General features: G+C 34.4%; 2 protein-coding genes across 2 annotated transcripts; both read left to right on the forward strand.

The window, feature by feature from the left end:
* The first annotated feature begins 16,267 nt into the window (after positions 1-16,267).
* LOC132064074 (21 kDa protein-like) lies at positions 16,268-17,100 on the forward strand. Its single transcript, XM_059456935.1, has one exon. The coding sequence runs from the start codon at positions 16,323-16,325 to the stop codon at positions 16,944-16,946; it is 624 nt and encodes a 207-aa protein (XP_059312918.1). The 5' UTR covers positions 16,268-16,322; the 3' UTR covers positions 16,947-17,100.
* A 6,626-nt stretch (positions 17,101-23,726) lies between these two features.
* LOC132064075 (21 kDa protein-like) lies at positions 23,727-24,652 on the forward strand. The gene has a single exon (XM_059456936.1). It carries the CDS (start codon positions 23,796-23,798, stop codon positions 24,417-24,419), a length of 624 nt encoding a protein of 207 aa, XP_059312919.1. The 5' UTR covers positions 23,727-23,795; the 3' UTR covers positions 24,420-24,652.
* The last annotated feature ends 377 nt before the right edge of the window (positions 24,653-25,029 follow it).

Genomic DNA, 25,029 nt, shown 5'->3' on the forward strand with positions numbered 1-25,029 from the left:
TTTCCCCTCGTATTAAATATATTCATGTAGAAAAAGTCTAAGTACTTTACAGCTGTCGAATTGTTTTCTTATTTTATTTTAATATATGTTTATTAATTATTTATAGAATTAAACTTGGTTAACTTTTTACATGAAGAAAATCAGTAATTAATGTTATAAATTGATAACACGAAAAATCAATGCCGTCTATGCATATTTTGTCTTACTTGGAGTTTTTGGAAGTAATTATATTTATACTTGGATTTTTGATATTTTGCACTCTAACATACTAATAGGATTCCTGAAGATCTTAGTACAGAACCGGTCAGTTACGACTAAGCACTACTACACGAAGTTGCATCAGAAAACAACTTGAATTTTTTTTTTTGCAAAGAGCTTATTGGCTAGGACTTTTGATAGTCATGCAAAAGGAATACATATGAAAGTTGTAGATGCATGGTTAAAAGTCTAAGTGGGAGATAAGTTAACTCTGATACTAATTGATTGAATACATGCATAAACAGTGGAAGCAAATAGTCAGGATCGAACTTGCATGTAATATAGACAACACATAATCTCAGATTTTAATCAAACATAAAATCGATACTTATCTCTTGAAGCGTAACCGCGACCGCAAATCGAACCTTCAAGCATTCACGCAATCTTCCTTCAGCTCCACGGTCTGCAGTCTTCTGCTATGAACGAAAGTGTTCTATGAAACAGAATACTCGAGTGGCGAGTATTACGGCTAAGAAAAAGGTTTACCTCTTAGGGCTGAAAAGCCTTGTATATATAGCCACGTTTTAGGGTGTAAAACCCTAGCAAAACGGGTGGGCTTTTCTTTTCCCCAAAGAATCTTATTTTTCGAGTTCTAGAACAATTAGGTGTAGCAGGGGCCACATATTAATAACGAGGCTTCCAATTGTGGTATTAATTCGGAATATGAATGAATTAATCCTAGCACAATAAATTACAATTTATTCCACTAAAAACTACAATTGCACTGATCCTCAGTTTATTTCAAAATCCTTCATTAACTTATTTAACTTCTCATGTTAAGATTACAGATACCAGTCAATTAAATTAAATTACTGACAATTTAATTCATTGACTAATTAAATCCTTTATACTTTCGCTTATCTTATTTCATGTGACGGATACAAAATCCATCTGCAAGGTTTTCACATGAAAACTTATAAGCATCCATAAAGGGGTATCATCAATCTCAAAGTCGAGACATGGATTCTATAAACTAATTATTATTATTTCTCAAATGTTATTTGTTACTATCCAACCTATCAGATACATTGACTCACAATAGAGTCGTACCTTTTTATAAATCAAGATAATGAACAAATCACATTGATCGTAGTAATTATATCAAGATTAAGAGTATAAGTACATTTAATGAACTAGAGAAGTTGTTTTAGTTATTCAGTACAAAAACACGTATGTTTACTTGGTCCGTTCGATACATACAAAATGTACAAGCATAAAAAGTCGGAACTATACCGTTCCCATAATAAAGATAATTATACTTATCTTGTGCTACAATCATATTGATAACTTTGTCCAATTTTCATTTTAGATTGTGAACATAAACTTTATACTTACAATAACTGATGAATGATGAGTCCTACTTAACTTCTACTACATGTGTGTATCCTAATCATACTCATGTACATCTGATACACTAAGGATATACACGGATATACCACTGATATATACAAGATATACATATATATAATCTCTATTCTATCTAATGAAGAGTTCTATTGCTACTAGATTGCTACTGACTCTTAGTCTCTAACACTTCCCCTTAAGCTAGATTGCTACTGACTCTTAGTCTCTAACACTTCCTCTCAAGCTAGTGAGAGGTGGATCATCCACTCCTAGCTTGCTTCTAAATCCTGCAAACTACTGCTTTGTCGGTGCCTTGGTATGAATATCAGCAAGCTGGTCTTGTGATCTCACAAATTGTGTTATAAGTTGTCCTCTAGCCACTTTCTCCCTGACAAAATGATAAGCCATTTCTATATGCTTGGTTCTAGCATGAAGAACTGGATTCACAGTCATGTAAAGTGCACTGATGTTATCACAAAACAATGTTGGAGCTATTGACGTGGATACCAATATCTTGAAGATGTATGTTATCCATGTGATTTTAAGTTGCGGCAGAAGCTAGTGCCCGTATCAACCTCTACACTTGGATCTTTGCACCGTACGTCTTCTTCTTAGAAGCCCATGAAATGCAATTAGCACCAAAATAGATTGAGTATCCTGTGGTTGATCTCCTAGTGGTAGTACATCCTCCCCAATCTACATCAGAAAAAACATACAATCTAAGAGGTGATTTGGCAATCAGTCTAAGTCCAAGCTGAACTGTTCCCTTCACATATTTGAGAATCCTTTTGACAGACTGAAAGTGTTTACTATTTGGAGTTTGCATGAATTGACTTGCTAGATTGACTGCATGAGTTATGTCAGGCCTGGTTAGAGTGAGATAGTGGAGGCTGCCTACAATACTTTGATAAACTAAGGTGTTAACAGGACTTCCCTGAGCTTCATGCAATCCATGCTTCTGTGCAAGAGGAGTGTTTACTGCCTAGCGATGATCATATCAGTTTTCTTAAGAAATTCTGTGGCATACTTACTTTGATTTAGATGAATACCTCCATCAAAGCAAGTGACTTCTATTCCAAGAAAGAAATGCAGTGGACCAAGGTTCTTCATTGCAAATTCCTTACCAAGTGCTGTGATTATTTCCTGAACATGTGAAGGAGAGCTGCCAATGATCACTATATCATCAACATATAGGAGGAGTAGATAGTACATCTTAGTGCAATGCAAAGACAACAATGATGAGTCTGCCCTACTACACTTGAAACCAAGGTAAAGTAAGTACAGACTAAACCTGTCAAACCATGTTATAGGTGCTTGTTTAAGACCATACAAAGCCTTCTGCAATGAGCAGACATGATTGGGATACTCAGAGTCAATAAAACCTGGTGGTTGTGCCATATAGACTTCTTTTTGCAGATGTCCATGCAAGAATGCATTTTTGACATCAAATTGTCTAATGGACCATTGCAGACTGACAGTAACTGATAGCACCACTCTTATAGTAGTTGCCTTGACCACAGAACTAAAGGTTTCTTCAAAATCAATTCCCTCAAGCTGAGAGTACCCCTTAGCGACCAGCCTGGCTTTATATCTATCTATAGAACCGTCTGACTTAAGTTTGGTCTTGAACACCCATCTTGATCTAACCACATTCATCTCTGAAGTTCTAGGTACCACGGTCCATGTTTCATTCTGGTGCAGTGCATCAAGTTCCTCCTTCATAGCAGCATACCAATTTGGATTTTTGAGTGCTTGAGCCATATTTTTTGGTTCACTACATGCTGCTAATAGTGTTGTGTGAGTGATTGGCACCTTCTGTGTCTTCAACCTTGTCATCATGTGATGGCCTGTTGTAGCATCAGGAGGTTGTGCCTCCTCTTCTATAATGTCATTGAGAGATTGAGAACTTTGAGAATTCTCAGTATGAGAACTTTGAGAGTTCTCAACATTAAACCACTTTGACAGACCCACCTCCAACTGTATGCCTTGTGAATTAGCTATAGAAATGTGATCAGTTTCCTGCAAAGCATCTGAACCAACCTCCGATCATCGCCAGATGCTTTCACTTGCATCGGGTCTTCGCATCACCATGACTTGCATCATGAATAGGTGAGTCTGCTGCATGATCATGAGCACCTGGTAAGTCTGCTTCATGGTTAACATCAGGATCAGCATCATGAACATCAATGGTGTTAGAAGTGGTGTCTAACACTTCCCCTGAGATGGTAGCATCACTGCTTGGCTGAGATTTATCCTGCACATTAGAGAAAAACTCAAGGAAAGTAGCTAAGTGAGTGGAATCATTTTGAGAGGTATGTGCACTGTGGTCCTTCTGCACATATGGTAAATTGTGCTCATCAAATATCACATGTTTGGACACAAAAACTCTCCTAGTTGATGGTTGATAGCACCTGTAACCTTTGTGTAGATTGCTATAACCAATAAACACATAAGGGTAGGTCTTTGGAGCAAACTTTTTCTGACCCTTAATATAAGGATAGCACCTACAACCAAAGACTTTGAGACTATTGTAATCAGGAGATGCTCCATGAAGCTTGACAAAGGGAATTTCATTCTTGAGAACTGAAGATGGTAGCCTATTTATCAAGAATACGGCGGTGAGAGAAAAACTACCCATAGGAATAGGGGAAGTTTTGTATGAAAAAGCAGTGTCAAGACAGTTTCCACTATATGCCTATGTTTTCTCTCAGAAATCCCATTTTGTTCAGGAGTGTTAGGACATGACATTTGCCTGATAATTCCACAATTTTCCAAGTGTTTAATGAATTCATTACTGATGAACTCACCTCCTCCATCACTTTGAATTTTTTTGATTGGTTTGGAAAACTGTTTTTCCACCATTTTCTGAAACTTCACAAACTGTTCAAAGAATTCAGACTTCTTCTCTATGGGATATATCCAACTATATCTTGTATGATCATCAACAAATAAAATGTAATATCTCATATGCTGAGAAGATTCAACAGGAGCTGGACCCCAGAGGTCACAATGAATTTTAAGCAAAGGTTCCTTCTCAATTTTATTTCTCAATGCAAAAGAAAGTTTACAACTCTTTCCTAACTGGTAGCTAGTACAGATAGTAGGCATTTTATTCCAACTCTTGACATTTATGAAACTATTTCTATTCAAAAACTGTAATGACTTTAAACTAGGATGTCCTAATCTAGCACCAAATCTAATCTGTCTTCTTCCACCGCGTTGTTCTTGTCAAAGCAAAGATATTGTTATCTTCCAATGCATAGAGTCCTCCTTTATTAGTCCTTTTGGCCATGTGTTTCCCTGACTTCTTGTCCTTAACAACAAAATCAGATTCATCAAACTCAAGAGTACAGGAATTGTCTTTTGCAAGTTTACTAATAGATAGGAGATTCTTATTTATCTCAGGCACTACTAGGACCTCCTTAATTTTTAATCCAGACTTAGTGGTATTTCCAACATGTGTGATATTCAGATGTGATCCATTACCAATAATTATCTTATCAGTTCCATTATAAGCCTTAACATCAGATAGGTTACCTATATTATTGGTCAGGTGATTGGTTGCTCCAGAGTCAACATACATGGCATTGTCCTCAGCTGTTGTGCCTTGTAAGTTGACTCCTGCTAAGGCTTGTGAGAGGTCTTCTGCAGCCTGATATGAATAGTCCCATCTGTAAAAGCACTTGAGAGCAGTATAATTGTTCTTACCACAAACTTGACAAGCACCATTCTTGACCTTGGCTTGATTGGAACCTTGAGCACTTTGATTGTTCTGAGTGTAGTTCTGTCTAGCAGGTTTGAAACCTATTCCCCCTGAACTATAGTTAGAGTTTCCTCTATTCTGATTATGATTTGCTCTGCCTCTACCTCTACCTCTTTGTGCAGAGAAAGCCATGTTGTGGTTTTCCTCAGGCATTTCTTCATCTTCTCTCATGTCAAAGCCTCTAAGTGCATTGAAAAACTGGTTGAGAGTGGGATTTGGTGCTTTTCCAAGCTTAACAGTTTTGAAAGTCCTATATTTAGGACCTAGACCTCTAGCAAAGTTAATCACCTTGCTATCCTCATTGTTGCACCTCTCGTTTTCATCGCAAGAAAGTCCGTGGTTTATTGTTAGTTCATATCCTTGGTATAGAGATCCGTACTCGAGTTTTGAGATATTAAGTGCTTTATCTCATGTGTACCAAAGTATAAACATATGTTTCTTGCAATACGACAGGATTAGAAGTTAAACGAATCGAATTGACGCGAGCCGGAACGACTCAGGGAACTGGCAGGAAACTAGTCCCATTTGATGGACCGTCGACTTGTCGACGATAGCGTCAATCCACGCTGTCGATACAATGCCATCTCTAATTCTCAGGTGGCTGATTGACGGTGCAAGTCGACTAACCGTCGACGTGTCGACGGGTCGTCAACCCTCACGTCAAACTGCACCTCTGGAACTTTCTAGTACCATCTATATATATTTGGCCCTCACGTTTTATTTTCATTATTTTCACTCCCAAATCAGATAAAGCCCTAGAATATTTCCTCTCTATATTTTACATCACATTAGTAAAGATTTAGTAAGACCTGAGCCCCGTAAAACCCGAGATAGTGAAGAAAAAGGTTGTTCCTAGGGTTTCATTGAAGTTGTGAGCTTGGGAATTGGAGTTGGAGTTGGATTTTGGAGTCCTAGCCCCCGCAAGGTATGTGTAAGCTTCTTATCCTTGTTATTGAGTTGATCATTAAGAATCATAGTGGTTTTAAGTAAAGGAAATATAGTTATGGAAATAGTAAGTTGAATAAAGGTCAAGGAGAGACAAGGGACTGTTTTGAGAGAGGAATTGTAGTAGAATTGATTATATTTTGATATATAAATATTGATATTGTTGTGGTTGGTGTTGTTGTTGATATTTGAGTTGAATTGAAAATTAAGGGATTATTGAGTTACGAAGGGGATGTTATCCGAAATTCGTTAAGTTCCTTTTGCACTTAAATTGGATAGCAAGTGATGTAAATGGTCTAATTGTGGCCTATGTTATCTTGATTGTAGACTTACTAGTCCGAGAAGTAGAATTTGGACGATTAGATACGTTTCAAGGTATGTTAAGGCTATCATTTCTTTCATTTTGGCATGATCTGATGATATGAACTAACAAGCGAGTAAACGAGCTTCCATATTACTCTACTTTTAGAAGCATTAGGAGTACTTCAGTTTTTGATGTTTCTGTACCTCGTTTATGATTGTTCCTTCTGTTCATGGGTCTTGAGATTTCTTATATTGGTGATATTAGCTCAAAGATGTCCATCGGAGGTAATACGACTTTATGTCACTCTGAGAGTTCTATGTATTCAGTTGATTCATGCATTGCATTCATATATATTTATGCACGTTGACCTATGACCAAAAGGAGTTATATATGCGAATATTATATGTATATATGGGGTATGAGGGGAAAACGGATAGGCATATACGCATTACCACTTGATCAGCTGGTGTACAGTGATGATATTGATGATGGCCACAGGGAGGCCGAGGGGGGATGAGATATGGATCAGGCTGATCGTTCCTCAGCACTATGACCTACATGTATCACTACAACAAATTTGATTATTAGGGATGAGTTATTTTGTCACTAAGGATTCATATTTCGTCACCAAAAACCTTCTGTGACGAAAAAAATTCGTCAACCATTCGTCCTTAAATGTGGGTGGCTAAATGTATATAGAGACAACTTAGTGTTTTGTCTCTAAATGAAGTTGCATTAACTACGAAATTCCATTTTGTCCCCAAAGGCATACAATTTATGACGAACTTGTTCGTTAGAAAAAATATAAAAAAAATGTGGTTGATAGTGTGTTTTTGTCACTAAAAAGGCAATTAATGCCGACGAAACAACCTTGTCACTAACTTTTATTTTAATTAGTGACAATCAAGATTGTCTTTAAAGTCATATGTATTTTGTAGTCACTAAAAGCTATCTTTTATATACAAAAAATATTTTGTCATTAAATATACAAATTGGTGACAAAAAAATCTTGTAGTTGAAAACTATCATGCCATCGCTAAAAATATTGCTTTCACCAACAAACAAAATTGTCACTATAAATTGTGATTATTAGTGACGATTATAATTGTCATCTTAATTCGTACTCAATAAACTGATTTCAGGATAAATTATTGTCACCAAATATAATCATTTACTACGAACTAATTTGTTGGTGACGAAAACATGATTCTCCTAAAAATGGTACTAATTTATTCGTTATGTCAAAATTAATCCCTTAACGATTAAAAAAATAAATAGAATCCATTGTATAAAGTTATTAAGTCAACTAAGCAAATATATATTTTATTCTTTAATATACAAATGAAGATAACATAATAAAACGTGCAAGGTACTAACAAAATTTTCATTAAGAATGACTAAAATTATATTGAGATAATACCTCACTACAAATAATGGAATTAAACCTATGCAACATGAAAGTGTAACTGCAATACATGAATATTGAAAAATTAAAAGACAAAATATGTTGCTTCCTCATATGCTCATGTAGCTTCACTCATCTAGAATTTTTACTCTTGAATTAGTTTCCACCTTCATGTACCTGTGTGAAAAGAAAAGAATAGATGATATTAGTGCAATTTTTGATATCATGATCTAAAAAAAAATAAAAAAATTTAATCAAAGTTACACAGAAAATCTTCTTGTATGAGACACCACCCTTGCCAGCGATTGCCCGCCCAGAAAATACTCCACACTTTCCTGAAAATCCAATCTCTATGAATGAATTCAAATTGGGGGTTGATAGAACAAAACTCTACACTTTTGCATTCCTTTGCATATACTGCACAAAAAAAAAAAAAAAAAAACACCTACAATTTCTTTTTCTTAATTTCAAAAAGTAAAGAGAAGGGGGATTTTATCTATCATTACTCTGACGGTATAGTCTTGTGCATCCCCTGCTGAAATGTAATGAAAAGAAGTAGTATTAAATAGAGGTAAACATTAGAGGTTAATATTATGTAAATGAGATAGGAAGTGGAGATTATGGGGGAGAAAATGGGGGGGAGGCGGCACTATTTGAATATTAAAAGAGAGATTTTGGAAAAGAAAATAGAGGGAACTTTGCCGCCCTAATATTCGTGCAAATCTGAAAAAGAGTAAAAACAATAAAAGGATATTGAAATAATTATTTATTTTATAAATAATAAGTTTAACTACTCTAAACATTCTTCTAATATTACTCAGTTTTGGATACACATTTAAAAATTAAACACTTATAGGCCCGATACTATAGAAATCCTACACTTACACTCCCTATAAAATATCCATAAAGTAAATATAATATTCAAAAGCAAATTAAAATTAAAAAATAAGAAGTTTTATGCCTTTAAATTTATGAAATTTCATAAAGAAGATAAGCATTTTTATTGGATATCTTTATTCACGCATTTGATTAAAACAAAGAACTTTTTGAAACATGTATCTTTATAAATAAGAAATGAACACAAATTAATTAATTAAAAGATATACTGGTTAATAGTAATAATTTTTCCGCACTTTAACATGTAAGTTATTTGTATCTTTATTAATTATAATATTTTATTATATTATTTTTATTTTAGCTTGCATATTTGTTCTTTCACTTCAAAATCATCTTAAAATTACATTAAAAAAAGTTTCTATTTATGATTCTAATTTATCTTTTAATAATTATATTTCAATATACTTAGTTTTGGATAGACCTTACAGAGGGTGTAAGTGTATGATTTCCATAATATAGGGTGTAAATGCTGATTAGTGGCATTGTCGACATAGTCATGCTCTTTGTTTGTCGTCACTTGTGGATGTACGGTTGAATCTGGGCCTAATTTGTTTTCATTAAGATTAAGACATCTGAATCTGAATGATTAAGATGTTGTCTCTAGATCTAAATACTGAGTGATTAAGACTGTTTGTTTTTCAACATCTGAATATGCATAATGTATTTTTTTTTAAACAGAATAAATATACAATTAAAATAAAATAAATATATATATATATATATATATATATAAGAAATGAAACATTTATATTTGCTAAGGAGGGTGGAGATGCTTTGTAGTGATGGTGGTGGTGATAATTGTGATGGTGAGGTGGTTGATATTAGTGATGGTAAAGATGCTTTGTAGTGGTGGTTGAGAGGGTGAGGGTGGTAGTGGTTGACAGTGGTGGTGGGTGCTTGGGTGGTGAGGTCGTGGTAGTTGTCATGGCGAGAGGTGGTTAGTGGTGGTGGGGTAGGGTTGGAGACGGCGAGAGGGCGGGTGGATAGTGGGGAAGGGGGGGATGCTTGGCGAGGTGGTGGAGGGATAGGTGGTGGTTGGGGTTTGGGAGGTAGGGTGGGTAGGGGCGATGGTGGTTGATAGTGAAGGTTGTAATGGCGAGATGTTGTTAGTAGCGGTGGAGTGGGGTGGGGTGGGTGAGTGGTGGTGTGGCGGGGTGGGTGGTGGGGTTGGGGTTGGAGGGGTGGAGAGTGGGTGAGTGGTGGGGTGGTGAGGTTGTGGGTGAGGGTGGGGTGGGGTGGCGGTGGGTAGGGGTGAGGTTGGAGGGGGGGTTGGGTTGGGAGGGTGGAGTGGTGGTAAAAATTATCCATACAAAAAAATAATCATTTTAATGATAATAAGACTTTGTTCAAGATCTTAATGATTAAAACCTATTCAGACCAATTAAGTGGTTAAATCTTAATGGCCTAAGGTCTGAACCATTCAGATTCAAACCTCCATTAAGTGCAACGAATGAGGCCTTAAATCGAGGGGTGGACTCTTTCTTATAGTTTAGTGTTCTATTATATTTTAGTCTTGAATAATTTGAACATCTTTTTCATCTACTCTGCCTATGTGAGGTTATGCTTCGCTATATACTCAGTCTGAAGTTCGAGAGGACTTTGGGGGTATTGAAATTTATAGTGGATCTTGAGAATCCGCCGACGCAGAAAAGATTAAAATCACGCTTCCGTATGTACATTTTTTGATTACTGTAGTGCCTTTATCACAATTATTTGAAATCATAGTTGGTTAATTTCTTTCATCAGTGTTTCCAATTTTTAATATATTTCGATTTTCACATTGGTGGTGAATATTTAATTAAAGATACATAAAACATTTAAACACCTTTACCAAGTATAAGCTTGCAAGTCCACGTTATCTTCGAATAATTTCTCTTCATGGAATCACAACCCCGCCTCACATTGTGTTTTATGTTTGCATGGACACTTGCCTTATCATAAAATGTAGATGTCGTTACCTAGGGTCGGCCAAAGCATAAGGCCGCTAAAGCTTTACGGCCCAAAATTTTATATTTATCTATTTATTATTATTGGATGGTTTTAATTTATTTTTTTTTGTTGGGTTTGGTTTAATTTTTTCGAGTAAGTAAGGAAATTAAAATAATTTTTTATCTTTTATTAATTAGGGAATTTACTTCTCTCTTTTTTTCTCACTCCTCCACATACATCCATTCATTTATCCTGCTTAAAACGAGTTCAATTCTAGTTTCAATTTTTTTAATGAAATATTTTTTCTTTGTTACATTTGATTTATTCATAAGTCAGAGAGTAAGTCCTTTGAGATAATAGAATCAAAGTATTTGTTTGGATAATATCAGCGAATTGTTGATCTACACAATTTGTTTATAGTACAATTTTTTATATTGTTGACTTAATAGAAACTAATATTTCAAAATTAAAATTAATAACGCCTTACCTAATATCAACAATTTCTCAAATAAAGATATATTAATTGTATGCGAATATATTGTCATTGATTTTAACTATATATTTGATTAAAATAATTAATGACTTTCTATCTCAAAAAATTAGAAGAATAAATTCAAATAAAAGTATATATGAATTTTGTTAATAAGTTTAAGGTCTCTAATTAAGATTTGGCTTTAGGCCACAAATTTTATTGAGTCGCCCGTGTTGTTACCACATTATTCGATGGTTTCGTCTTTACGTTCCTACGAAGAGCACTTGTAAAAGTATTTGTCACTTGTCGCTTGTCACACCATAAACAATCGTAGCCAAAGATCATTACTATTCAGCTACGAATTTTTTTCGTCGCAAATAGTTGAATTTATTCAACAACAAATTGTAACTCATCGCTATTTAAAACGTTGCATATTTTGTGACAAAACTTTTTTGTCACTAAGTCGCATGCTGATTAGAGACAATAAATTGTTTGTCACTAATTGTTTATATTATTAGTGACAAAAACTAAGGTCACAATTAAATATTAAATTTTGTAGCTAATACTTACAATATTTAACTACAGATTCTAATTTGTCACTATTGTAAGAAGATACATTTTGTGACGAAACTTTTTTCATGTCCAAATTTAACTAAATTTAAGACAAATAATGATTTGTCACAAATTCGGTACATTATTAGTGACAAAATAATGTGTCATTGATAGCTTAAAATTCGTGGCTAATGTTACTCAATAAATGGCGCCAACTCATTTTTTGGAGGGAAATTTTAGTGGACGAACCTTTGCTACGAAATTTGGGGTTTCGTCACTAAAAGTATGTAGCTCACGTTTTTAAAGACAAAATGTAATTTTGTCACAAAAAGTGAATAATTAGTGACGAATTTTATGTTGTAGCTAATGATTTCGTAGCTAAATATCACATTTGTTGTAGTGTATATACATGATTTTCATAGAGAGCATGCATATCATACGCCCTCATAGGCATTTTTCAGTTTTACGAATTTATACAGATATTCAGATGTGCAGACGTATTCAGATAGACAGCTTGGCCTTTGAGTTTTAGATTTCTTTCATGACTCTTATGTATATGTTACTCTTATGCCTTACATACTCAGTACATTACCCGTACTGACTCCCCTATTGCTCGGGAGGCTGCGTTTATGCCCGCAAGTTCAGATAGGCAGACAGGCGGTCCAGCTTAGTAGGACTTTTGTCTGGCGGTGGTCGGTGCGCTCCACTTGATCCGGAGCTGCAGTTTACTTTGGTATGCTATTTTTGAAATGCATGTATATGGGTATGACGGGGCCCTGTCCCATCCTTTCTACAGACTTTATACCCCGGTAGAGGTACGTAGACGGTTATATGTAGACGACATGTGACGTAGCCTTGTCGGCTACCATTCTTTTATGTACGGATATGTATATATATATATATATATATATATATATATATATATATATATATATATATATATATATATATATCTTGATGGTACATAGTTCATGATGTTATCCTTTCTTGAGTCAGTATAGTTCAGATTGAGTTACTTATGGACCCTTGTTATTTAATGTTATCCAGGTACGAGTATAGGGGTGTTTGGTCACTAGAGATCAGGCACTCGTCATGACTCATCGGTTTGGGTCATGACACTCATCAACAGGTTTGTGTATGGCAGCAAGACCATCACATATTCCCTTAAACTCCTTCTAATATTCATCAAGTTTCTTAGATCCTAACTTGATGTTTTGCAGTTGTTGTTTCAGTTGAAACTCCTTGTCCTTTGTTGCTTGAAGATATGCTTCTTCTAAGCATTCCCACATCTCCTTGGCTGTAGAACAACCAACAATGAAATACATGCTTTCCTCAGTCATAGTACCTAATATCCATGTTCTCAATAGCATATCTTTCTCCTCGCAATCACTGTCTTGTTTTTCCTTCTCCTTATCAGCAGGAGCCTTTTCCTTTCCATCTGTGACAAATGATTCTTCCTCGCTTGCTTTCTCTTCCTTAATCCAGTCAAGTACTTTCAGAACTTGCATGAGTTGCATGATCTGAGTCCTCCAAATCAAATAGTTAGTAGGCTTAAGTTTGATAATACAAGCAACAATGAAATAATGGTGTAAAGAAGAAGTTGACAGTGACATAGGAGATGAGGTTGAGGCCATTGTGGGAAGTTTTTTAGAGTGATTTGATACGCAGCTTTGGCTTTCTTTAATGCTCTGATACCATGTAGAAAACACAGTATAGAAAGGGAAAAGAGAAGCCTTGTATATATTTCAAGTGATGATTTACAAAGTGTAAATGAAGCCTTCTTATATAGGCTCGAGATCACTGATGGATGCATGCAGGTATGATGAGTCCTACTTAACTTCTACTACATGTGTGTATCCTAATCATACTCATGTACATCTGACACACTAAGGATATACACGGATATACCACTGATATACATAGTCTCTATTCTATCTGATGAAGAGTTCTATTGCTACTAGACTGCTACTGACTCTTAGTCACTAACATATTTAATCTTCCGTGTATAAGCTAAACTCTATGCACTAAATCATTTACTATATAAGTAAAGGACACACATACGAATAAATGATCTATTTAAATCATTATTAAAAATTGAATAAACAATTATTTTATAATAAATACTATATCCAAACACATGGTTAATAGTATATATCCCAACAACTCTAACATAATCTTTTAACATTACCATTAACAAAGAATACAATCAAAAATAGAAAATAAGCTAGAAAGCGATCTCAACCTTTCGTGCTTATAATTCCACATGTCAGCCATAGAAGGTGCATTGATAATTACTTGAGTAATTACTTGAGTAAAGTCTAATAGAGCAGAGCCAAACTCCATAAATTATATTTCGGACCTTTTCCTAGCGTGATGTAAATGTTGATCAAACAATCTTCAGTATGTTTTGCTGTGTTGCTTAAGTTACGACTGATTCTAACACGAGTTAAGTTTTGTGTTCACTAGACTCAACCTTGTCTCCTTGTTCTTGGAAGCTACTTGCACGTGTAAAACCAATTAAATTACAATTATGAGTACTCTGTGGTCTTCTGGATCGGTGCATATGGCACACGTTATAGAAATCAAAGTCAACTTCTCATGCATGTGATAGTACTATATCCCTAATGGCATAATCCATACTTCTCCCATCAGAAGTCACAAAACTTTCTTTCAACCCCTAATTTTTGCTAGCTCTTTCTTCTCTACATTTTATTGTTTTAACTACTTCCTCAATTTCAATTTATGTGTTTCACTTTCTTTTTAGTCATATTAGAAAAGAGCATTACTTTCTACATTTAGACACTTTCAAATTGAACATCAGACATGTCATATTCAAGACTACTGATTCCCTTGCAAATAATGACTTGAATTGCAATGTCCCAATTTGGTATTCAGAACTATCTCAACTGCCTAGGGATGCTAGGGAAAATTTCAACATGGATAGACTTGGCCTTCCTTCCTTTCGTACCAAACAGAAAAGGAACTCGTTTAGCATAGATAGACATTTGCAAAGAATTTATGTTTTTGATGTCTCCTGATGAGATGTATAGTAATTTCAGGGGAGTTTATATGTATATGCTAACATAACTTCCTTCAGGACCCTGTTTGAGAGCTTATTTGCTATCCTACACCCTTGTACATGTTGGAGCATGTTCCAACATTCGTAGGCTATGGAATATAGGATTTTCTATATTCCTATCATTTACTGCTTTCTTATAAATATATACCGGTCCATGCTCACTGAGCAGAAATGGATAAAAAAAAAAAAAAAAAAATTATGCAACTTTCAGCTTTAGACCACTTTTTTTTTTTCTTTTCAGAAACTTTATATTCAGTTAAATTAAAATAAATTGGAACGAAGGGAGTATCTTTTTAAGGATAAGCTCCCGCTCTAGCTCTCTAGCTCATTGGTCTATCCCTTTGCTCTATTTTTGCTAATTTGGCCCTTTATCTCACATTATCAATTTATTTTTCTAATTCTCTTGGGAAAATATCCTTGAGCATATCATTTCACTTTCAAAAATTTAGTAATTTTTTTTCGTAATTATATATCGTTATTTTCTCTTCAAGGATATATAGACGTTGAGATTTAAGTACTGTTTCTAGTATATACTCCATATAGTAGTACATTGACCCTGTCACATAACGATTATATTTTGCTGATACAAAAGGACATATTATTACTCTGTTTGAATTGGTTGAATTTTAAGAAGAGGTCCCTTTCCCTTCTTCCAAGTTCCAAGTAGTGTGTTCTTTCAATCAAAAAGATTCTACGAGTAATTTGAATTGTTGCTTAAAAATCACTTAAAGTATCATAGGCTTCAAATGCAATTCACTCATTACTAATATACTAGTATATGATCTTGTCCTAGAATGACTTATCCCCTTTTCGTCCCGTAGACAAAGTAATAGAATATTATTAGGTGATTTTACATTCTCTTGTGTCTACTTTATGTTAAACGTACTTAGAGATCTAGCTATATAATTACAGAACGCAATGTTGGTCAAACAATCTCCAATTATAATAATCTATAATTCTTCATAGTTTTACTGCCAGCTCATTGGTTAATCCTATTAATTGAAGAAAAAACAGGTGCTTAAGAGACACTCTTTTCCTAGGGTGTCAAAGCAATCACTCACTAGTAAGTTAAGTAACTATGAAATTGCTCCAACAAGAATTAAGGTTTGTGTTTACTAGACCCCAACATCATCACCTGGTTAATTCTCCAAAAACTGTAATTAAAATCAATTCCAAGAATTACCACTAAGAGAAAATGAATTAATTAAGTAGGAATGAGTGTACTAAACTTCTCATAAGTCATGATCATGCATGTGACACCCCTTCTATATAAACCTTAGCACTCTCTTGACAATTTTCCCATCCAATAAGCACAGCAAATCAAAGCCATTCTCTTAAAAATTCCTTGTTACATTTCTCCAAGAGAAAAAAAAAATGGAAAAACTTGTCCTTCCCCTAATTTTACTTCTCATTTTCTCTATCTTTGTTGTTGAGGGTGCAGTTGTGTCTAAATTTGTAGAATCACAATGCAAGCATACTCGTTATCCAGATCTATGTATGAGTTCTCTTGCAACTCATGTGAATCCAACATCACAAGATCCTCAAGAAATAGCTCAAGTTGCTTTGAAAGTGAGCATAGTGAAGGCAGTATACACAAAAAACTACCTGAAAACAGTGTCCAAAGAACTCAAACAAAACAAGGCTAAGGAATATCAAGCGGTGAAAGATTGTTTAGATCAAATGTCAGATAGCGTTTCTCAGCTCACAAATTCATTCAAAGAGTTCCAACACATGAAGAGTGCAGAAAATAGTGAAGGAGATTTTGCTTGGTATCAAAGCAATGTTCAAACTTGGCTTAGTACAGTGTTGACAGACACATATATTTGCATGGATGGGTTTAATGGGTTCCCCATGGGTGGTAAGACGATGGCTATGATTAAAGCTAGGGTACTAAATGTTGCTCAAGTTACTAGCAATTCGTTGGCTTTGCTTAATGGATTTGCAGTTAGGCATAGAGTTTCTCGTCACTCCAGCCCTGGCAAAATTAACAAGCCCTAGTGATCAGGACTTTGGAGAAGTCACTCAAATCTTGAATATCTTTATTTAATTTTATATCTTATAGATATTTTTTGTTATGTATGTCAAAAATCGTATGTAACTTCTACAATAAAATTCACGTCGAGAAAATAATATTCAAGACAGAAAAATATCACATTATAGTATTTTATTTCAAATATGATGAGCATTACAATCTCCACTAATCCTCTGATTCTTCTTTTTGAAAATATATTCAAGGGCTTTTGAGCTTGATCTTGAATTCGGTGAACTTGATCTTGACTTTTTTTTTTTAATTATAAATTTTCATGATGTAAGTCATGGCGGCAATGTACATTATTCATGAAAAAACACAAAAGCATATGGGGGGACTAGACCAAATACCCATGTATACATCGCAAATTGCAGTGCCGTCCAGGCAAAACAGGAGAATGTTTCCACATTATATGTTGCACATTCTCACTAAGCTACAAGGCTATACAATTAGCTAACAGAAGTTGGTCTTGCCATAACTCATATCTGATCCTAATATTGGGCAACTACATTCCATAAAAAACAAATGGACCTTTAATACCAGCTGGTATCTGATCAAAGGCGTTATAAAGCATCTGTTCGTCCAAAGTTGTAGCCAATTTAGCAAGGTAATCTGTTACTTTGTTGGCTTCCCTATAGGAGTGAGAGAAGGTAATTCCATTATTGTTAATCAACTTTGCGGCATCCTCGATCTACAATAGTCTTCAAGTTAATGTTTTGAGAGGTCTTGTCCTTCATCATATCTACAACAAGAAGTGAATCCATCTCAATGATGCACTGATCATGACCACTGTCCCTGAGCCATTTCACACCAAATCAAGCAGCCATAGCCTCAACAACAATGTGATCCTTACACTTTACAGGTGCAGCAAAAGCAAAAAACAAATCTCCTGAGTTGTCCCTAGCAATGCCAGCTTTTTCTTTTATGCCCAAAAAACTTCCATCAGTATTGACTTTTGTATCCCATTCTAGGGCTTTCTCCAAGCCACCATTTTGGCAATGAGTCTAGGTCTCAGTTTCTCAACCATCTCACACAGTTGTGTCCATTGAAGTTCCATTTTGTACATAGGGAATGCCTTATTCATAGATGCTTTAATGTGCCAAAAAACATGTTAACCTATTGTTCCTCCATTTTTCTAATGCAGAATCTGGTTTGAGTGTCATATCTGCAAGAACATCTTGTCGTCTACAGCTCCCAACATATCACCACATGATTGATCTGAATCATCATTCTATGAATTGCCTTATTTCAGATGTTTTCCACCAATCATGTAAGAAACCCCTTACTGGTTTGCTTTGGTATATAATGGGCAAAAGATGGCCAAATTACTTTCACAAACTCTGAGCAGGCTCACTCTCAATGAAAAGGTAATCTCTGGTTGAGGAGTGTCATCGCACAGGCAATTCAATAGATTTCTGTTTCTATACCTGCAAATTAATAACATCATTAGAAGTCAATTTAATCTGATTAGTCTCCATGATAAAAAGAAAAATTAAAAGGAACATTGTTAGGCCAAATTCTTTTGATAAGAGAGTCTGACAGTCCGGTATCTCTAATGGTTTTCCATGCTGATCTGTTGGAAAAAAACACCATCATTAGAAGCATTCTAGTTAAGGAAATCACTTCTGTTGCTAGACCCAATCTTCATGCTTGTCACATGAATACATGATCAACAAGCCATCTTGGGATAACTGTCAGTAGCCTCTGCAAATCCCAAACTTGATTGTTAAAGAAACTTTTCACCTGAGTCTTGATAGGGTGTCTTTGATCAGGAGTCAGGACAATGGATATACAGCTATAGGACCATAGCTTGTACCAGAAACTACAATTCCCTTTTTGTATATTCCAAATCATATTGTGCTTAGTTTTGGATCTAGTTTGAGTGAGAGTCTTCCAAATATAAGAATTACCAGAAATCTAAACTTTTGAAACAGGATGAACCTTAACACAATATTTTGCTTTGGTGAATTTAGCCCATAATGAATCTTGCCCTCTGAATCTCCACCACCTCTTAATATTGAGAATGCCAATAAAATTTAGATTCTTACAACTTCATTTATATATGCAGAATGCATCTCCAACTCGTAATTTCTAGTCTTTTTTTTTTTTTTTTTTTTTGGTCCTGGCATTATGTATTTGAAAAATATCACAATATCGTGTGAAAGGGAAAATGCATGATCATACCTAGGAGTGACAAATGAGAGTATTGGCTGAATTTAATGGGTTAAATTAATAAATGGGTCATGTCCCAACCTTAATGAGTCAGGTCAAGATGGGGTAAACAATGATTTCATAGTCCGATCGGTAAGTCTTACCAAGTTTTATTTTTTCTGTTAGTCTTCTTATAATTTGGTTTACTACAAAACAAAAACGATAAAACTCTTTTTCTTCTTTATTATAGTTATATATATATATAACATATCAAAAAATAAGAAAAAAAATATAAAAAGTTTAACGAAATTTCTGATAGGTCAATTTGAGTTACATATACCTTAAAATTAATAACTTTAGACGATTTCAATTTGGATAGATCAAAATGGGCTGAGTTACACTAACTTTGCACCCCTAATCATAAGCAAACTAAATAAAAAGAGGTTTAAAGTAAAAGAAACTGTTATGCAATTAGACACTATAAACATAATGCAAGTTTAGTGCACTGTTAATATGTTATGCAAAAGTAAGGTAAAATAAATAATCACAAACTCGAATAAAATTTTAAAATATTATCCAACAAAAACTTTGATAATTCTCCAAGGATTTTTTTTTTTTTTTTTTTTTTAAAGTAGAAATGTCGTCTCCTCTTTCCCTTCTATTTTACGTGCCTAAAGTTTCTTCCAATTTCGATAACGAAATCGTATAACCATATTTCTGAGATCTAATGAAGAATTTACGTAACAGAGCTTAATGCTTATAACTCAGCAGATAACCTGACACTAGTTTATTCTTTCAACTTTTTTGGATAAATGCTCTTTTCAGGGGAAGCTAATTAATTAAACAGCAAAGATCATGTACATAAAATTTGACAAAATCAATTTCACTAAAGAATTAAGATTCGAAGTCAAAGTGAACGTAATTACACATAAATTAGACAATAACGGTGATGCCTAAGGTTGCTCGCGAAACTTTCTCTGCGTATATAATTATATTATAACCTGCAAAGGACGCATTCTATTGATTAGAAAATGTTACTTAAGTTTACGAGTGACTCTAACATGAATTAAGGTTTGTGTTTACTAGACCCAAACTTTTTTCTCTGTTCTTGGAAGCTACTTGCACGTGTAAATTACAATTATGAATACTATGATCTTCTGGATCCGTGTGCAGACGGCACACGTTACAGAAAACAAAGTCAAGTTATCATGCATGTGGTACTATACCCTAATTCATACTTTTCCCATCACAATTCACAAAACTATCTTACAACCCAAATGTTTGCATATGTAGTTCTTTCTTCCTTGCATTTTAAAGATCTAATCTATATACAGTAAAATTTAAAAAGTTTAACTGAGTATTTTATTTATCTTAGCTTCTTCAAAAATCCATAAACATGATATGAGGGTGTTGTGCATGCAAAATCCCTTTGACTAGTCCAATTTTGGAATTATCTTGTGCTTGACTTAATATTAACTTCATTATTTTATTTTATTTTATGATACGGGTTAAACATAATTGGTGGACATAAATTAAGACCCGTAATAGGTTGCGCGCATTGTAGTTTCGAGCATTAAGGTATAATATGACATACAGATCTTGTAATATTGTTTACTTACTTTTACTTGTCATATTTTTTATTCATTTTACAGTTTTAATTACTCCCTCTATTTTAATTCATGTATCTTATTTTCCTTTTCAGTATGTTCAAAGAAGAACGCCACAGAGTTCAAAGAATATTTGATAAATTGTACACAAATTTAATTATCACAAATTCAGAAAAAAAAAAATTACTCATTCTGTCTCAATTTATGTGACATAGTTCGGATTTCGGGAATGAAACAGTTTAATTTTGACCGTGAATTCAGGCATGAAATCTTCAAGTTTTTTGAAATAAAATTTACATATTTGGAAACTACGTAAAACACGTATTAGAAGTCACAATGATTAACAATTCAAAATAATTAAAGGATATATGAAAAAAATTATTATCAAAGAAAGACTTGTTTGAATCTTGAAATTTGAAAGGTGCCACATAAATTGAGACAAGAGGAGTGTTTTTTTAAACTTAGTGTCCAGTCAAACTAGACGTATATAAATTAAAACGGAAGAATATCTCTTAAGAACCATATATTGACTTGAGTTGTTATGTAGTATATAATAAGGATGAAGCTCCCGCTCACTCTAATAAGCTCTGGCATTGGAGTAAAATGGTCTATCCCTTGCTCTGTTTGGCTATTTTGGCCTTTTATTTCACACAATCAATTTCTTTTTCTAATTCTCTTGAAAAACTCCTTGATCATTGTATTTGTAAAATATTGATATGCTACGTGGCTAATTCAGATGTCGACATGTGAAAATACAAGTCTAGTCAATTCTAAGTCAAACACAAGTCACCTTGGCGGAAGATCGGGAGATCACTCGGGACGGAAATCTACTTCGGGTTCACAACAAGCTTACCCTGAGTCCTCATACGTATGATAATCTTTGCTCGCCCGGAGTCAAGTGTTTGGTCAATCATCAGTATCCGAATAGGATAAGCTTCCCGGGCTAACAGACTCCGAAATATTCAGAGACCACTACAATAGTTACAATTCAACATAAGTTATGTACGAAACGTGCAGATAATGGTCAAATGAGGAGTAGAGCTGTCAATATGGGCTTGGCCCACTAGGCCGGCCCACTAGGCCGGCCCAACCCAACTCTTTATTTAAGTAGGGTTGAAATTTCAGATTTTTGCTCCATATAGAAGTAAGCGCTCAAAAACCAGCCTCTCTGACCCGCCGACCTCAAGGTTGACCGAGGCCACCTCGAAAGTAAGTAAAAGAATAATAAATTAATTAATTTTAAAAAAATATAAGTAAATTAAACAAAAAGATAAAAAGTAATGAGAAAAAAAAGAATGTATTTACTACTGAGTAGTAAATTAGAAACTAGAGTAATACGTTTTAGTCTTAGAATTTATATTATGTTTAATTTCTTTTGAACGTGATCTGAATTAGTGATAAAAAATAATCATTTTTATTTGTTCTCTTAAATTTTTTTCTTCTATGATATGAATTTGCGCAAGAATGGGTTGTAGAAGATTCTATTTCATATTGCAAAAGTTTCATGCCCAAATTGTACCAAAAATCACTTAGAAAATATTATTTCGGAAGACGAAAAAACTTAAAAGGCTGGCCCGTCCCAAATTTCGCGACCCTCTTAGGGTCAAGAAGCATTATTTTTTTCACCCCTTCAATTAAACGCTATTAAAAGAAAATCCATCCGTCATCACCATTTAATTTAATTTTGTACTTTTGCGCATACGGGTTAGGCCGGGGCCACCCATATTGACACCTCTAATGAGGAGCATGATATTAGAAAAATGATACTTTAAAATTGTACTATAAATGTACCCCTTTTCTCCTATTTGTAGATCATCTGAATTTTACTATGAATTAATACTTAAGTTGCTTGCTCTCAGTCGGCCATATCGTCCACTGACTCAACCAAGAGTCCTCAATAAGAATTCTATAGCTCTTCTACTTAATTTGCTTACTGATATTTTTCACTTAATTTCATATCATTATGGTCTAATCTACGTTGCCAAAAGGCTGATTGTCTCAGAGATAATTCACTTGTCTGTGACCTTATTTTACAAATTCAATTGTTATTCTTTAACCAAAATTTTAGGTTAAACAATTTGATCATTTCACTTTCAAGAATTTAGTGATTTAATTCTTTTTTGTTTTTGTTTACAAGGATAGACATTGAGATTCAACTGTTTCTGGTATTTAATAATTTATAAACGTTGGGATTAATATGTAGGACATTAGTTGACCCTGTTATATTCTAATGACTATAATTAACTGATACTAAACGACAATTATTTATCTATTTGAATGGGTTGAATTTAAGAAAAGATTTATTCCTAGTAGTCGGTTTTCTCAATCGAAGATATCAATAAGATTAGATTAGTAATTTGAAGTTGCTTAAAAATCACCTAAAGGAACATAGGCTTCAAATGCAATTTACTACTCATATGACCTTGTCCTAGAATGATTTATCACACTTTCGTTCCATAGAAAAAAAATAATACCACTATTATTACGTGATTTACATTCTCAGCTAGTCTCTACTTTATATTATACTTAGAGATCTAGCTATATAATTACAGAACGCAATGTTGGTCAAGCATTAAAAAAAATTGTTGGTCAAGCATCTCCAATAATGTTTTTCACTACACCTTATAGTAGTTCTTCATAGTTTTATCTCAGCTCATTGGTCATAAAACAAAATAAAAAGGTGATTTAGGAGACACTCTTTTCCTACTTTTGAGTGTCAAGGCAAATAGGTAATCACTCAATAATAAGTTGCGTGAATTCGAAATTGCTCCGACAAGAATTAAGGTTTGTGTCTACTAGACCCCCTACATCACCACCTGGTTCCCAAAAACTGCTGGCCAAATTAATCATCAATTCCAAAAATTTGACTAGAAAAAAATTGGTTAAGCATTGAGTGTACTAAACTTCTCATGACCCTGCATCTGATCACATCCCTTCTATATAAACCTTAGCTCCCTCTTAACAATTTTCCTATCAAACAAACACAACAAAAGCCATTCTCTCTTCATAAAATATACTATTATAGCTTGAGCAAAATTCCTTGTTATATTTCTCAAAAAAATGGAAAAACTTGTCCTTCCCCTAATTCTACTTTTCATTTTCTCTATCTTTGTTGTTGATGGTGCAACTGTGTCTAAATTCGTAGAGTCACAATGCAGACGCACTCGTTATCCAGATCTATGTGTGAGTTCTCTAGCAACCCATGTAAATCCAACATCACAAGATCCTCAAGAAATAGCTCAAGTTGCCTTAAAAGTGAGCATAGTTAAGGCAGTATACACAAAAAACTACTTGAAGATGGTGTCCAAAGAACTCAAACAAAACAAGGCTAAGGAGTATCAAGCGGTGAAAGATTGTTTAGATCAAATATCAGATAGCGTTTCTCAGCTCACAAATTCATTCAAAGAGTTTCAGCACATGAAGGGTGCAGAATATAGTGAAGGGGATTTTGCATGGTGTCAAAACAATGTTCAAACTTGGCTTAGTACAGTGTTGACCGATACATATATTTGTATGGATGGGTTTTATGGGTCACCCATGGGTGGTAAGACGATGGCTATGATTAACGCTAGGGTTCTTAATGTTGCACAAGTTACTAGCAATACTTTGGCTTTGTTTAATGGATTTGCAGCTTGGCATAAGGCTAATTCTAATGGTGGTAGCTACGGGAAAAATCAACCTTAAAGAAGGTTATAATAAATCTTATGAGAGTGTTTCAGCTAGCTAGTTGTGATCATGTGAACTTTGTGTGTTGATGGTGTATACATAAATAGCACATGTTTGTAAACATGAATAATGCCATGAATCAATGTGAATATGATATTTTGCATATCTTGTAAAAGAAAGGAAAATAATTTTGTTTGGTTAAATGAAAACAATATTCTTTTGCTAGAGGTCTTTTGGTTTGTTCAATATTTGTTCTGTTGTGCTCGAGCCAGGGGCGGATTTAAAGGGAGCCGAGGGTGTTCGAACACCCTCCGTAAAAAATTACAACATATATAGGGGTAGATTTTTGTGTTTATGTATTAACTTTTGAATATCCTAAACAAATGCAAAAGGTTAACTTAAGTGGTCCAGGATGTTCAAAATTGTGTTAGCGTCCTAGGTTCGATTCCCATCGAATAGTTTTCACCCGCCATAGCTCAAAAAGAATTTTCAGTCACTGTAGCCTAATGCTAAAAAATTCAGCGTCGCTCCTTCACTTTATTTATGTGCTTACCTCATTAACGGCTCCTCCTTGCTTCCACCAAAATCCCCACTTAAAAAAAATATATATATATATCAAAATCACTAC

This window comes from Lycium ferocissimum, chromosome 7 (genome assembly GCF_029784015.1).
Source record: "Lycium ferocissimum isolate CSIRO_LF1 chromosome 7, AGI_CSIRO_Lferr_CH_V1, whole genome shotgun sequence".
Classification (NCBI taxonomy): Eukaryota; Viridiplantae; Streptophyta; class Magnoliopsida; order Solanales; family Solanaceae; genus Lycium; species Lycium ferocissimum.

Bases quoted from the DNA above. Each gene is read 5' to 3' on its own strand.
- LOC132064074 (XM_059456935.1), top strand. From the start codon at position 16,323: ATGGAAAAACTTGTCCTTCCCCTAATTTTACTTCTCATTTTCTCTATC.
- LOC132064075 (XM_059456936.1), top strand. From the start codon at position 23,796: ATGGAAAAACTTGTCCTTCCCCTAATTCTACTTTTCATTTTCTCTATC.